Source organism: Trachemys scripta, chromosome 4 (assembly GCF_013100865.1).
Source record: "Trachemys scripta elegans isolate TJP31775 chromosome 4, CAS_Tse_1.0, whole genome shotgun sequence".
NCBI classification, from domain to species: Eukaryota; Metazoa; Chordata; order Testudines; family Emydidae; genus Trachemys; species Trachemys scripta.
Window position 1 is genome coordinate 123,441,587 of NC_048301.1, and position 16,564 is coordinate 123,458,150.

General features: G+C 50.2%; 1 protein-coding gene across 2 annotated transcripts in view; it reads right to left on the reverse strand.

The window, feature by feature from the left end:
• The window catches only part of CDK18 (cyclin dependent kinase 18), a 76,799-nt gene that overhangs the window by 14,130 nt on the left and 46,105 nt on the right, over positions 1–16,564 (reverse strand). For both annotated transcript variants that reach the window (XM_034767168.1, XM_034767169.1), the window contains exons 4-10: positions 9,822–9,967; positions 9,493–9,618; positions 6,025–6,081; positions 4,770–4,884; positions 3,683–3,777; positions 2,615–2,677; positions 488–611 (exon numbers count right to left, since the gene is read on the reverse strand). In XM_034767168.1, the coding sequence (XP_034623059.1) occupies positions 488–611; positions 2,615–2,677; positions 3,683–3,777; positions 4,770–4,884; positions 6,025–6,081; positions 9,493–9,618; positions 9,822–9,967 (726 nt within the window). The remainder of the gene's footprint in view (positions 1–487; positions 612–2,614; positions 2,678–3,682; positions 3,778–4,769; positions 4,885–6,024; positions 6,082–9,492; positions 9,619–9,821; positions 9,968–16,564) is intronic.

Genomic DNA, 16,564 nt, shown 5'->3' on the forward strand with positions numbered 1-16,564 from the left:
AAGACTGCTCCTATTGTGTTTTGTGGCAGCACTGCGCTCATCCCAGGGAACTGCACGGCCAGGTTTGCAAACGAATTCAGCTCTCATCTAGGCACCTAAATGCAGCGGGCCAGATTTGGAGCTGCCAGTCTGACAATCTGGCCCACTGCATCTAGGTGCTTAAATGGGAGCTGTCAGGTGCTGAAGCCCTGCCCCCAGAGGTCCCGCCCCCCTGCATTCCCAGACTAAGCCCGGCCCTAGCCTGTGTGCCTCAGAGGAACAGACACCAAGCTGAAACCTTGCTAAGTGGAGCAGGCAGTTTCCATACAGAGTTGACTAAAGCACCAGCTTGAGAAGTGCATACAAGCTTGTGTCCTAGGCTGCTTCGGGAACCCATGCCCCATGCTGCTCTGCAGCTCCAGGGATTGCATACGGTACCCACTGTTGTCTGCACAGCCCGAACCTGTCCGAATCCAGGCCAGCGCTGTTCTCTCCCTGCCCTACTCACCGAAGTCAGCCAGCTTTAGCTCCCCCCTTTCGTTGATGAGCAGGTTCTGCGGTTTGAGGTCTCGATGCAGGATCTTGCTCTTGTGGCAGTAGGACAGGCCGCGGAGCAGCTGGAACAGGAAGATCTTGGGGAGGGGAGCAGAAGGGGGGAGAGCAGAGGGAGAGCAGTGTTTGGCATGTTGTTCAGCACACAGTAGGGACAAGCAGAACCTGCAATGGGCTTGGGACCCTATAACGGGGAATAAAAATCACAGTGGACAGCTCTGGATTGATTTCAAACGATGTACAGGTGCCACCCCTGGATGGAGCAATGTGCAAAGCCAGAACTGCCGCGTCTCCAGCCTGGAGCACAAGAATACAGGCGATATTCACATGCACACTAAGGCCCCTTTACACCAATGTGGCAGCAGGCAGGGGCCTTAACGTGGCTGCAAATTACACTGACTTTCTAAATTACGTTCATGTCCACTTTGAGGCCCCTTTACACAGCCAGGGAGTCTTTACACAGTCTGGCCTTCAGCGTGTCAATGCCAATCTGACCCTAAGAATACATTGACACTGCATGGCAGTGAGTCTCAGAACCTGGCTCAACGGACTCAGACACGAGCTACCGTGCTAAAAATAGCCACGGACCTGTTCTGGCTCAGTCTGGGGCCTCTCCCCTCCTCAGGCTTCAGAGCCCAAGGTCCTGCCTGAGCCAGAACGGATACATGGCTGCTTTTAACGCTGTAGCAAGAGCCCCGTGAGCCCAAGTCTGCACACCCCTAGAGATTTTTTTTTTTGCAGCATAGCATTAGATTCTCTCTCTCTCTTTTTACTCATTGGCAGAGCATGCGAAGGCCGTACACTCCCCTGGATGAAAAGCGTTTTGAGAGCTCCTGATGAACAGCGCTATGTAAGAGCTGGGTATAATTATTATTATTGGTGGTATTTCTGTGTTTGTCTGGAACTTCCCTCTGCCACATCTGATCAATTCCAAACGTGCAGGGAATGTTCTAGGCATCCAGGGGCAGAACCGTACCAATTTTAGGGAAAATCGGAAAACCAGAAGGGGGGAAATGTGGGACGCATAGTGCCCCGGCCATGTGTTTAGCGCAGCCACAGCTTCAAGCACCTCTGCAATTGTCTACAGATTAAAGAACTGAATTGATGGCCCCTGCTATTGCTGTCCAGCATAACGATAGCCCTGCTCATCCTCCCAAGACAGTCTAATATGCTGACATCCTGAATAACTTCTCTCCCAGACAAAAATCAATGGTGCTGAGGAAGGGGGAATGGGAGGCCCACACCTTTCCTGGTGGGAGGAGGGAAACCGGGGGGCCTGATATGGTGGGGGATACACAGAGCCCTGAGCACAGGGGTGGGGAGGTGGGATTGTGAGGAAAGGGAGCAGACAGAGTCTATAACATGGATGGGGGGAAGAATGGGGAACTCTGGTATGGTGGAGGGCGACATGGGGGGCACACAGGACTCCCGGTGGGGGGGGAGATTGAGGAGTAGTTGCAGGGAGGCTCTGAAATAGAGGGTAATGGAGGGATGCAAGGAGTTCTTGGGGTGTGCAGTCAGCTCGGTCTCCAGAAGTTATGAAGCGTGCTCCTCTCCCCCCAGTGTAGCTGCACTCAGTTCTTAACAAAGTCAGTTTCCTCATTTGCCAAGAGACTAACACCAAACACCCCACTATGCTAGGAGCTGGACAAGGGGCGGAGTCTCTGTCTCGGGAACTTTCTAAAAACCGTTGACAAGGTCCTGCAATAAGATGCAAGGAAGGAAATGAAATCACCCTCGGATGAATGGTAATACAGACAACTAGTTGAGGAAAGGGGGTGAACAGGGTTTGCAGATGACACTAATTTATTCAGGTTAGTCCAGGCCAGAGAAAATGGTGAGGAACTTCAGAGGCGTCTAACAATGCTAAGTGAATGGGCATTGCGATGGCAGATGAATTCACTGTTGAGAAGTACACGATAATGCACACTGGATGGGATCATCTGAATAATCTGAGTGTGACTGTTTGAGCCCCCAACGACTGCAATGCACCTCGAGTCAGTTCCTTGGGTCTTCAACATGGCCACGATAGAGCATCCCCTGAGAGTTTGTAAACCCCTTCTGCAAGATAGTGGTCTCGTACCTTCACGTTGTGCACATTCATCAGGTTCCCGCAGTTATCCAGATATTGCTTTAGGTCATTTTCCTGCAATGACAAGCATGTCCCGAAGGAACCTTCTCAGTGACCACAAATAACCGTGTGCCCCGCAAGTTACTGACAACACATGGCGATGGTCAAGCGGTTGGTGCACAAGCTGAGCATGGTGAGTGAGGTTTGACAAAGGTTGGGTGGCTAAATCCCACCGCCCTTTTTCACAGATTTTCCTGAAGCCTTTTTCACTGATTTACAGAAGTTATGGTCAGAAAGAACCATTACGATCATCCCAAACCCTCCCCAAAGTGGCTCGGGGGAATGGGTGGAGATGGAGGGCTAGGAAAACTCATTTCAAACACAAGTGAACAGGCTTGATGCAGTAATCTCTGGGTGAAATTCTATGGTCCATGTTACACAGGAGCTCAGAGCAGACAATTGTTATTAGAAGTGAATAAATATTTTGTTAATTAAAAAATATGGAGTGAAATCTCTGATTGCACATATTGAAGAGACCAGGCCTATCTATCAAATGTTAATATCGTGTGGGTGTTGTAATGATGTTCAGGCTGCAATATGGTAACTCCCTGGTACACAGAGCAATCTGATGTCTATATTCCTGCATAATGTCTCTTTAAACAAAAGCTCATTGTTGGAATGGTGATGGTTTTGTTTCTGATATTTACATGGCAAGGATTTATAAACCCGTCAATGCTTCCTAAATAAACAGATAGTAACGTAAAAAAAAAATCAGGGAAATAGCTGATTAAATTACTGTGAAATGTTCCCTTTTTTGACCTATTACAAAGCAGGTCAGGGAATTCTCAAAGTGTGGAAATTTTCAGAATTTTGAAAAACACAAAATTTTTTTGTTCCCCATGATTCCCCCTGCCTTTTTTGTTGTTGTTGTTGTTGTTGCAACCAGCACTTCTCATCACTCCATGAACCATTTCCGTGTCTGGAATGAGCCCCCATCCCTTTCGCAGCAGGGGAAAGTTTGGGTGTCCAGACTGCCCCAGCACAAGACCAAGCACCCAGGCAAGCAGCCCTTGGACTCACCAGGTACTCAAAGACAAGGGTGAGGGAGCGCTCAGTGTGGATGAAATCATGGAGGGTCACAATGTTTGCATGTTTCAGGTTCTTCAGCAGGGAAACTGCAAGGAAAGGAGAAGGCAGCGTTAGCTATGAGGGTCCATTGTTGGCATACTTTGTCATGAGGGGTGGAAACCTGCCTGGGCAGGGCTGGTTGGTCCCAATATCTGGTCCTCATGGACCGGGTCAGTGTTTTGCAGATGGAAGAGTCAGTCCTTCAGGACTGAGTGGGTTTGGATTGGCTGGCTGAGCTGCCCATCCAGCCCTAAGGCAAAGCTGATTCGCTACTAGCTTTCTATTGCAGGCATCATCCCCCTTTTCACACAGTCAGGGGGGGCTCCCCGGAAGCGGCCGGCATGTCCCAGCAGCTCCTGACCTAGGTGGAGGGGCTGGGAGCTCTGCGCGCTGTCCCTGCTTGCAGATACCATCCCCACAGCTCCCATTGGCTGCAGTTCCCGGCCAATGGGAGCTGCCAAGGTGGAGCTCATGGCGGGGGCAGTGCGTGGAGCCCCCCTGGCATTCCCTCCCCCTAGGAGCTGCACGGACACATGGAGTTGGGTAGGAAGCCTGCCAGCCCCACCAACACTCCCTGCTCCAGCACCAGCAGAGGTCCTGGGCTGTGTGCCGCTGCCCGGCCCCCCCTCCCAGCACCAGCGGGGATCCTGGGCTGCACCACCGCCCAGACCCCCCAGCACCAGCGGGGGTCCTGGGCCACCCCCCGGGATCCACGACCCCTCCTGCCCAAGATTTAGTCAGGGGTATATAGTATGAGTCATGGACAGGTCACAGGCCGTGAATTTTTGTTTACTGCTCGTGATCTCTCCATGACTTTTACTAAAAATACCTGTAGCCTTAACTATGGGCTCATTTGAATCATAGAAGTATAGGGTTAGAAGGGATCTTGAGAAGGCATCAAGTCCAGCCCCCTGTGCTGAGGCAGGGCCATCTGGTAAGCGGATATAAATTGCTACCATTTATAATCATGAGTCCCAGAGCTGTGGTCCATCCCTGTGTGTGATGCCTTTTAGCACAAAAAGTATCTACTGCCCCTTACCCTCCCTTATAGCTGTGCAGGGTGCCCCTTCTTCATGCTCCAGACGGATCTCCTTCAGAGCGACCAGGTTCCCAGTTAGCTTGCTGCGCCCCTTGAAGACAGTGGCGTAGGTGCCCTGTGAGAAACAGACAGAGAAATACAGCTCATGAACTTACACTTGGATGGCATGGAGCACGGCTGCTATGGGGAGCCAGGATCTGACACCCTGCATGTACCGCAAACCCATGTCCATGGGAGCATTTTATCACTGGATGGAAGGGACTGAAAAACAAGGGCAGGATAATTTTACAGCCACTGGTGACACTGGTAACAATGCAGCTGTGTACACTGGCTAAATCCCTCTCCAGTGGTTGGTTCACGTAGAACGTAATAACCCACTAGTGCTACCATCTAATGGACTTGCTCCTTTAACTCAAGTGGGAGAGACCCAGCTATCTTCCCTGCTGACGAAAGGTGGTTGGGATTGTTACATAAATCGAGATATTAATAGGAATCAATGTCATACTTCAGTAACCCAGGGGATCAGGTGGCAATTTCCCCTCCTGTAAATACGGTATTACGTTGCACAATTTAATACCTTTTGTAAACCCGGAGTTTTGGGAGGGAAGTCTAAGTTTTGGGCTTAAACCTTGAAGGCCAGATTTTTCAAGACTGGAGCTCAGATGGCCAAGACAATCCTGCATTTAAAGTAGCCATCTAAGCACCCAGTTAACCTTTTGCCTGTAAAACCAAGGGCTTTGTGGGTGCATTTTAGGCACCATTCTTTGAAAATGGTCTTGTCAGGGTTTAATCTGAGAGGGTGGGAATGATCTACTGGCACAAGAACAAGCCTGGGTAACATGAACATCTGAGTTCTACTCCAGCTCCTACACCGATTCCCCCTGTAGCCTTAGGCAAATCACGTAACCTCTCTGCCCCTGTAAAATGACAACACGTAGCTATCCCAGAAGGAAGCGGGGATTGTACAGAGTGTTTGTAAATTGCTTTGAAGATAAAAAGCCTGATCCAAAGCCCATGAAAGTCAACTTCAAGATTCCTGTCAGCTTCAATGGTCTTTCGATCGGGCCCAAAAGAACTCTAAGTGCTACGTTTGAGTACTTCTTGTTACTTATAACTAACGCTGGGCCAGGACCAAACCCCCAGGTCCAAACACGCCCATACGCTGAGGAAGTCTGGCTCCGGGTCTATCCTTTGCAGCTTGGGCTCTGCTCTGAACTTCATCTACAACCTTGAGTTGATTTCACATTCTTCTTACCTCCCCCAGTTTTTCCAATTTAACATAGGTTTCCAGCTTCCCAAATCCGATGTCCGACTGCAAAGAAAAGGGAAGAACATCAGCAGGAAACATCCTTCCCTAGGAAAGATTAGCCCTGCGGCTGAAGGGCACGTCAAGGAGGCTGGGCAGTATGAGCTTTGGGGAGAGATAAATCAAGGCAGGTGTTCGCATGCAGCAGTTCTAGATACACAACGTCTATTGCTATCTGCAGGGGAGAGCAGCCAGCCAGCCAATCAATCACAGGGAAACCAAAACCGGTTGCTTAAAGGAAACAAATGATACCTGCTTTCTCCCTCCATGGAACTATGACGCAAGTTATTAACTTCATCACTGCGCTAAGTGTCTTCTTCTGCAATGTGACTGTGGCTTGAAATATTGCCTTCCACTGCTCCTACGATTCCATTATCATTCTATCCATCTGTCCCTCCTTCACCCATCATCCTGAGGTTTGAGCAGTTAAATCTGAATTTAAACATGAGCTTTTTTTTTTAAATGCAATGATGCCCCTTTCATCAAAGACACCTACCCTGGCTCACATCAAGTAGGCAGCCCCTTCCTTGTGCTAAAAGTCAATTCCCACGTGTTGATCTTCAGTAGAATGCCGTTCCTTGATCCCAGGTGCTGTCCAAATCAACCAGGAAAGAGATATTTCCTGTTTGCAATGGTCACTCTTTCAAGTAACACCGAGAGAGACACTATCATAGACACAGCCCCGGCAAGGGTAGTCTTGCGGTTAAGGCCCTGGATGGAGACTCAGGAGATCTGGGTTGAGTTCCTACCACAGACTCTCTGTGTGACCATCAGCAAGGCTGTTAATCTCTCTGTGCCTCAGTTTCCCAATGAGAAAATGACACGGCCTTTGTCTATTTAGATTTTAAACACATTGGGGCAGGGACTATCTCTGAGGCCCGGTCTACACTATAACATTAAGGGGACCTAACTACATCGTTCAGGGCTGTGAAAAATTTAGCTTCCCATGCGATGTGTTAAGCCAATCTAAGACTCAGCGTACATACTGCTAGGTCGATGAAAGAATCCCATGGATAGGTGTTCCTGTGACATAACTAATATGTCTCTTTCACACACCTGGTATGTGTTTATGTACAGGACAGTCACAAACACAACTCTTATCTCAGGGAAGTGCAGTGGCTTTCCACTTTTTGATATGTACCATAATAAGAACATAAGAACGACCCTACTGGGTCAGATCAAAGGGCCATCTAGCCCAGTATCCTGTCTTCCGACAGTGGCAAGTGCCAGGTGCCCCAGAGGAAATGAACAGAACAGGTAATCCTCAAGTGATCCATGCCCCGTCGCTCGTTCCCAGCTTCTGGCAAACAGAGGCTAGGGACACCATTCCTGCTCATCCTGGCTCATAGCCATTGATGGACCTATCCTCCATGAATTTATCTTTTTTTAACCCTGTTACGGTCTTGGCCTTCACAACATCCTCTGGCAAGGAGTTCCACAGGTTGACTGTGCGTTGTGTGAAGAAATACTTCCTTTCGTTTGTTTTAAACCTGCTGCCTATTAATTTCATTTGGTGACCCCGTTCTTGTGTTATGAGAAGAAGTAAACAACACTTCCTTATCTACTTTCTCTACACCAGTCATGATTTTATAGATCTCAATAATATGTCCCCTTAGTCGTCTCTTTTCCTAGCTGGAAAGTCCCAGTCTTATTAATCTCGCCTCATACGGAAGCCATTCCATACCCCTAAGCATTTTTGTTGCCCTTTTCTGAACCTTTTTCAATTCCAATATATCTTTTTTGAGATGGGGCGACCACATCTGTACACAGTATTCAAGATGCGTGCATACCATGGATTTATATAGAGGCAACATGATATTTTCTGTCTATTCTCTATCCCTTTCTTAATGATTCCCAGCATTCTGTTCATCGATACAACACATGCCATCTCTCCATCAGTAGGCGGTGCTAGAGAGACAGCTGTCGCTCGACAGGGAGTTCTGGAACAGCGCAGTCACCGTCCATGGAGCAGAGAAATTGTTTGTCATATTCTCTCAGAATAAAGAACATCACGGTCGTCTGATTGGAGTTGAACAGGAAAATGGTGTGTGAATTTTAAACTGGTGGCAAGTCGTGGAGACTATTTATCCACGGAGCAGGAATTTCATGGGCTGCAGCAGGGACACAATCCCCCTTACAAGTGGGAACCTGGAGGAACCAACCTATACAGAACATAGGTCAGTCTCTCTGGCCTCTCTGCCATCACTCCCCTCCCCCCCCGCATTTTCCAATCAGCGCCTATCCCACCCACTCATTTCACACTCATTTCACACAAGCCGCCAAAACACAGAGATGGATTAGACTTACAGTCTAGCTGCTGACACGAGATGGATTTGAACTAGCGACTTGTGAGGTCAATAGTGTCAGTAGCACCACTCCCACTCCCCTGAACAATCCATCTCCCACAGGAGCAACTACATCAGTCTATTTTGCACAGTTGATGGAGATAATAACGTGACTGTTGGAAGGTGAGGGAGGCTGGACGTGATCTGAAAGCCTACGAACGGCATACCGCCACGTGGAGAGTGTTACAGAAACACGCATTATTCATTGACAGGATTATTAATATTTATGGAACACTCGCTTCACCCAGGTATATGTTATTCAATAGACACAAGAGACTGCACAGGTCGGCGTGCGCTGTCAGTACATCAGCTTACACCATTCTTCCCACTTGGGGCTAGATGTCTGTCAAAGGCTTGCCAAGGCCTCGGACCCAGTGACTGGGCAACACAGAGTGTTTCTGGTGCCTGGGAAGCACGCTGGCATAGTCGTAAATAAGGTGCTGTGGTGTCGCCGTTGTGCATGCTGATGTTGTGCTATACAGAAAGTGAAACTCTGAAATTAGTACGAAGACTAATTCATTATTTATCGGCGTTTGCATTTTAACTAGGAGCGGCGGCCGCTAGCAGGTGCTTCTTAAATGTCAAGTGGTTTTCAGTCCCCATCCTTTCAAAGAATCAAACCTTAGTGTGGGCACGTGGGAGTGTCTGAATGTGAGGGGCAAGTGTGGGGAGTTACACGGCTGGGTGCAGGCACATGTGCAGCAGGGGATTTGCACCCGTAGCAGTATGCACGCAGACAGGTGGGGATTTGCACTGCACATGGACATGGGATTTGCACACATAGGTGCGAGCATGTGCATGGTGAGGATTTACGCAAGTGTAGGCACGAGTGTGAGATGGTTTACACTCGTAGTTGTGTGCAATAGCGATTTACTTGCATCAGTGTGTACATGTGGGCTGGCGGAGATGTGCATGTGTGGGAACGTGGGTGGATGGGCATTCACATGGGAATTTGCACACGTGAGTGCATGGGGATTTAAACACACAGCTGTGAGCAGTGGCATATGTGCATTGTGTCATGAGCCTGACACAATTCCCCCTAGACCCAGACCCCCTGAGCTGTGTGACTCACGAGGGAAGCCCGTCGAGACATCCTGCTGAAGGTCTTGGGGAACTCTGGATTGTCCATCTGCAGCTTCTGCAGGAACTCCGGGGGCAGACGGATGTCCACAGGCAGGGAGAGCCGCTTGCTGACATCCTGCAGACAGGGCCAGCACAGAGTTAGTGTCTAAAGCACCCGACATAGCTGAGAACCTTAAACAGGCATTCAGGGAGCAGTGCCTGACAGCCTACATACTCCCCATGCCCCCCACCCCACGTCCTAGACAACTGCCTCCCATCTATGAGAACCACAGGAGCTCCTCCTCCATGCACCTCCTCCTCACCCCGCCCAGTACTTGCCTCCATGGAGAAGCGGCGCTGGTTGTTCCTTCGGTAGCGCACAGTTGTCGGGGACTGGCGTTCCACCTCCGAGGGGGAAATGGAGGTTGGCTCTGCCCGGAAACCCCTGCCCAGGTGGCCCAGCTGCAGGTGCCCTTGTGCCAGGTCTGATGAGAGAGGAAGCAGAGACTGAGTGGATAGACTGGCCACTATTAATCAATGCATGGGACAATCACATACCACGGTTGAGTCTGAGAACAGGATGGGGAGCAAGGGGGCTCCTTGACACTGATCCCTGCCCTAACACCGAACCAATCTGTGGCCTTCGGCAAGTCCCTTCACCTCTCTGCAGCTCAGGTTTCCCTTCCAGCGCTGCTACGCCCCCGGGGGAGCTTGCAGGAGCTCATGTGTGTTTGCAAAGTGAATATCAGTGCTAAGGATTTCTACTACCTATAGCACCTCTGCTGTTATGACTGAGGTGGTGCCTAGGGGCCCCAGGCAGGGAGCTGGGCTCCACTGTGCTAGGCACTGTATACACATGGATTGAAAAGACTGCTCCCTGCTTGCAGTCTCAGGGGCAGGCTGTGATAGCCTTTCACTACTAATTGCTAGTGCTTTACTCCCATTGTACAGATGAGGAGAACTGAGGCCCTGGGAGATGAAGTGACTTGCCCGAGGTCCTACAGCAGCAGGCCACTGGCAGAGCTGGGAATAGAACTGTGGTCTCCTGAGTCCCAGTCCAGTGCTTTATGCTGTAGGCAACACTACTTAGCACCCTACATGGGGCACCACCTGCTTCAATAGGGCCTACTCTTCACCACGAGCAAGGCGCTCTCTCTCCGGCACTGAGTAGCTTCAGCTCATGTCACAAACAGTATCACCATCATTATTCACTCCCAGGGACCTGAACGATTCTGAGCAAAGGGTCTATGGGATTAAAGGAGGGCAGACAGAGCGCCCTTTACTGCACCCTAAAACCAGCAGACTCCAGAGGAAGGTACAAGCTCCCCTGCCCCAGCCCGTTACATCTGAGCAGATTACGTAGTCCTGGGAAATGGTCCTAAAACGCAACAGCTCTTTTGAAGGCTGAAGAGATTCCGAATAATAACTCTTCTCTTGGGATTACAAGTCTGAAGCATCATCAAGTCTCAGGCGCCATGAAAGGAGCAGGAAATCAGAACAAAATAAGCCACAAAGCTCCCTCAGGACTCCAGTTTTAGGCTTGCACTTAATTCCTCCTCGGTCTGTAATTAACGTCTGGTTGCTAGGAAGCTCTGGAGCGCAGGGACCCAGACCCTGTCTCAGTAAAACGTTTAACGAGTTCAACACAGGTCACCCGAATCCCTATGAGATGGATTCTCCAAATTCGCAGGGGCATTATTTCCAAGCGAGCCATTCAAAACAAGGCCTCTGCTAATTAGATGTTTCTGAATGAAGTTTGGCTATTTAAAGAGGAGTCAAACCCTCCTGTGAGGATTAGTGGAAGAAATTTGACTCCCTTACAAAAGACTTTCAGCAGACACATGACAATGTCTTCGGGCCCCTCCATGGTGACTGCATGGATACAACACAAGGCGACTGCCTTTGGCACAGACAGCCTTTCACACAAGCCAGTCAGAAATACAGAACTCAGTCGCCGAGGAAACTAAGAGAGGGAGAAGAGAGGGCAAGAAAGGTCTGCACATTAGGTGACAGAGAGTTGATGGGACAGATACCAGGGATTCTATTCCCTGCTCTGCCCTTGACCTGCTGTGTGACCAGTTCCCTCTCTGGGCCTCTGCATCCCCTCTAGGCTTTGTCTATTTGTTTACTGTCTTGGGGGCAGCGGCTGTCTCTCACTACGTGCATGTACAGCCCCTAGCACAATGGGGCCCTGACCTCAGTTCGGGTCCCTAGGTGCTACTGTCATACAATTAACAACAGTAACTTCTCACCAGCGTGAGTAATGGGTGCACAAGCCAGCCCCAGCCACAGGGACTGTCACATTTAGCAAGAAAGAGCTGCAAGTAAGCTTGGCATTTTAACAGATCAAGAGGAACGAAGAGGCCAGAAATGGGGGAACTGCTGTTCAGGCTTAAATGCCTGCTTCACAGACACAGCTTCCTTTCTGACCCGGTTCTTGAACTCCTCCAGCAGCCGTGCAGCCCAGCCCAGGCTCTCTAGCAATTTAAGGATCCTTTTCTTTCAGCCCAGGAAAATATTACAGCCACAGCCTGTGAAATACACCCATGCCCCTCCTGGCTGGTAAAAGCTAGTGAAGAACAACTGTGCCCACTACTAATGCAAACAGCCAGGGTCTCCTTCAGAGACACAAACCTCCCAAACCTCGAGAAAAATACCATAGTTGCCCCAATCCTCAAGAAGCCATCACATGACCCCAAAGTTCTCTCCAACTACCGTCCCATCGCCCACCTCCCATTCCTACGCAAAATAATTGAGCCAGTAGTAATCATCAAACTCCAACAGCATGCAACGTCAGCCACGAACCTAGATGTCTCCCCGTCAGGGGCCAGGGCACAGCAGAGACAGTTCTGGTGGCACTAGAAGACAACCTTCTTGTGGTCATGGACCATGGAGGTAAGATCCCCACGCTCGCAAAGCTGGACCTCTCCACAACCTTTCACACAGTGGAACACAACATACTGCTAACCTGTCTATGTGACATGGCAGGAACAGTGGCGCCAACTGTTCTTGGGCAGCATAACTCAGAGAGTGGTGACAGGTGACTGCTGCCACCAGGACTTCACTACTGCTACTGATTTGACCTGGCAGGCGCCCAGATACTACAGGGATGGGCAGCAGCATAAAACCAATTAAACAGATCCATCAATCAACCTCCTTGACAACATTTCCCTGGGCCCAGATGTGCTGCCTTGGCCACTGTTACAGCCTTTGTGGATGGGGCTAAGTTACATCACTCTGGAATAGGCTCAAGAGTTGGTTTCAACAACAGTTGTAATAAATAAATAAATAAATAAATAAATAAAAATGACTGCGTCCCAAGCTCACCCTGCTTTCTTGGGGGTTTCCTTTATTCTTAAGAACAAAGCACATCCCTCAGCCTAAGCTTCCTCCTGAGTTTAGCCCTTCCTTTGTTTTTTTTCTCTGCAGGGCCTCTGTCCCTTCCCTAGTTCTCTCTGCTTTATGAGAGAGACACTCCAAGATTTTTGTATTCCTCAGCTGAAGCTAGTAGGACCCACCGGGTCTGGCTGCTAGTGTGAATCAGCAGAAGAGCTCTGCTTTTCTATGCAGGGATCTACTGCCCTCCGACAGTTATCCTTAAGAGCCATTTGTAAATTTCACACCAGGGTTCAGATTCCAAACACCCTCATGTTGAGATCTGGGGTTTTGGCCTGGGCTCACCATTAATACTGATTATTATTACACTGCAATTTACCCTCCGCACAGGATAAATTGTTGATGCTACAAACCCCAGGGTCAGTGCTGTGGGGGGAGGGATGAAGGGACATGCCCCCTAAGAGCACAGAGCACCACAGCATTAGGAAAATGCCATTAGGAAAACATCAAGAACAGGCACTGGCAAGCTGCTCCCTTCCCTGGGAGCTCCACTGGTTGTTTGCAGCATGAGTCAGGGAGACATCTCATGAACTGCCATAGTGTATCAGCCACAAGATCCCTCCCCTGTCAGCCTGGGGAACTAGGAGTGTCCGGAAAGTGTCCTGCCATACAAAGATGCCCTAACTCTCCTTAATATCTTCTTGCTGCTGTCACTGCTATTGGGGGCCGCATGTCACCACAGAGGCCCTCTAGCATGGTGCCAAGTGGAACTGAATCACAAATGTTTCTGCAGGGGCCAGGGTTCCACTGAACGGCTCCCTGTGTCTCCACAGGCTGAAGGCAGCTAGCTGCTCCAGGCTGAGAGCTCTTTGCAGGGAGAGTGTCTTGTCAACAGAGGTCGTTGGAAAGCATTTGCCTGGCAAGCATTTTGTAATGCAGATGGAACAGGTCCACAACCACTATGCTGCTGCAGCGTAAGGAGAGTGAGGGCTTTCTCTCTCTCCCTTGTACTGCATGGCAGGGAAGCTTTACCTGCCAAGGAGGTCTCTGTACCAAGGGATATGGTAAATTGTCCATCGTTTGGAGTCTACATTGAGACTGAATGCCTTGCTAAAAGAGATGCCCTACTTCAACCACAAGTTACTGGTCTAGACGCAGGAATTACCAGGTGAAATCCTCTGGTCTGTATTATGCAGGAGGTCAGGCTAGATAATCAAAACAGTCCCTTCTGGACTTAACACGTAGCAATCTGTAGTTCACAGAAACAGAGCTGGGCCCAAACCCAGTGGGGCTTTTCCTAAACCCCCTTCCTGATCTGAACGTGTGGCTTGCTCCTAGCACTAGAATGGGCCAAACTAGCACTCCAGATCCAAACGACCCAACATTAGGAGAAGTTAAGCTCTAGATCCAGGTTTCGATTCTGACCGTGGCCAAAGTTTGAAGGAACAGGGGGGAATTCAGATCTGGGGTTCTAGTTCCGGACCCTCTATATCAACCCTACTAACTGCTGAATCCACAGGGGATGTAACACTCAAAGTAACAGTGTCCACTCATACATAATAACTCAGCAGGAGAAGGCTAAATGTCAGCAGGGGAGTTTCTGACCAAAATACACTCGGCTCAGTCGCCCAGGGCACGGCCCTCAGCCATCCTCCTGCTGAGACGCCACTTCCATTAGCCGAGAGCTGCACAGAAACAGCCCTCTGCTATTGCTAACGTGGATTTCACTGCTACTTGGACAGCTGTGGATGAGTTCACTGCTGGGGATCAGCAAGCGAGCTACATTCGCAGGGCACTGATCAGAGTGGGGGACAGCCAAGGCTGGCTTCACTAGCCCATCTCCTGGATGAGAGGCAGCAGATGAACGACCCGAAGAGAGGATGGCTAGGGGAAAATGTGGTTCCCTGACATTGCCACTGGTGTAATAAGGATGCCCAAAGGTTCAAGGGATGCTTGGCTCTTGTATGGCCTCTATCTATGGGAAGGATTCCTGATCAGAACCCACCATGAGGTGTGGAAGCACCTGAAGCGGTGCTGGTTTGCATAAGTATACTCAGGGGGATGAAGGTACTAAGAGACCCTTCCTCCCAAGCCCACCCAGAGGGACTTGGTTTCCATCCCACACCCGAGTCCTTGCAAGTGAGGGGGCCTGTCCCAGAAGGAAGCAGCCAGATCATTGTTGCATTCAGAATGTAGGGCCAGGATGCTGCCTTAACCCAGCTGTGTTGTAGGATCTGCACGAACGCATGCCTGGGTAAGCGGGCACCTGGCCACAGAGACACCACAGGTCATCAGCCGGGCTCGGGCCTGGGCTCTGAACACCTGGGCCCTACCGTTTCAGCTAAAAGAGAACTCCTGCTTCGGTCAGCAAGTGGCAGATCACATTTGTCAGGGTCTGTCTATGCTGCAGTAAAACACCCGTGGCTGGCCTGTATCAGCTGATGCAGCGTAGACGTTTGGGCTCGGGTTTAAGCCCAGAGCTCAGGCTCCAGCCCGACCATGTACACTGCAGTGCACGAGTCAGCTGACATAGGCCAGCCCTGGGTGCTTTACTGCAGTGTAGACATACATTTAGAGTCGCTGGGGCAGCCACCGGGGCAGGGATATTGAACATATCGGACCTGACCCGTGCAATGTATTTATGTGGCCTACGTGACATATTCAGGTTCTCCAGGATCAGGGTAAGTTTCTATCCCCCATGGTTGAGAAAAAAACAGTCCAAATGAGAAGCAAGTGTAACGTGACACACTGAAGTCCGCCTGAGTCTGCAGACACCTGATACAATAGCTCTCTGGCGCATGAGCCGCCCAGATCCCCATTGATTTCACTACAGCGGCAACTCTAAAGCTCACTACAATGTCAACAGGAACTATTCCCTGGCTGGTCATTCAGCAGAAGGAATGAGAAAGCAGGTGGGAGGGTGGGAAACTCCTGGAGAGGTGTGAATTACAGCAGGGAAGAATATGGAAAAGGAATAGCAGAGAAGACTCATAGAGACAGGGGAAGAGGGAGAGAAAGAGAGAAAAGAGGATGGGGAAGGAAGAGAGCAGATTGCAGGAGCATTGGCCTAAAAGGGAGCAGATTTTCTCATGGGGAGGGGCTGCATGTGACAGCAAAGGACAGCATCCTTTAAAATGCAGTTACTTCATAAAGGCTGCATTCCCCCCTTGCTCGCTGTGCAAACCTCCCACTGACATCAGCGAGGGATCTGCCATGGACTGAGCCGAGTGTGAAGTCCTGGCTCTGAATCTCAGCCCGCAGACCCCGCACTGAAGGATGGAATCTGGCCCTCTCCAAATGCCCCTGTGCTAGACAAAGCGGGTCACATGCACGCAGCCACTCCCTAGCACCTCCACCCTGAGGTGCAAGCGCAGCATGGGAGCGAATTGCAGGCAGAGGGAAAGAGGACACTCCAGTAGGGGGCAGCGGGCAACTGCTGGGCATTTGCGTGCTCGCCGCCCTGCCTGGGTGTTGGTTGGAGATGATGTCAGGCTCTGGGTGAGCAAACGCCATGGCCTGTTTGATTCCGCTCTGCTTTTCATGTGGATTACAGCAGGCCCCGGCATCCGGAGAATAATGAGGCTGCCTAGGATATCAAAGCAAGTTAAAGCGAGGCGGCAGACACTGCAGCTGCCTTAGACGAGTCTCTCTCTCTCTTTTTATAAATACATTTCAACGCTGCCTCTGCCAAAACAAGCTTTGATCTCCCAGGGAAAGGGGCCAAAACCCTCTACTGCTTGCTTGAG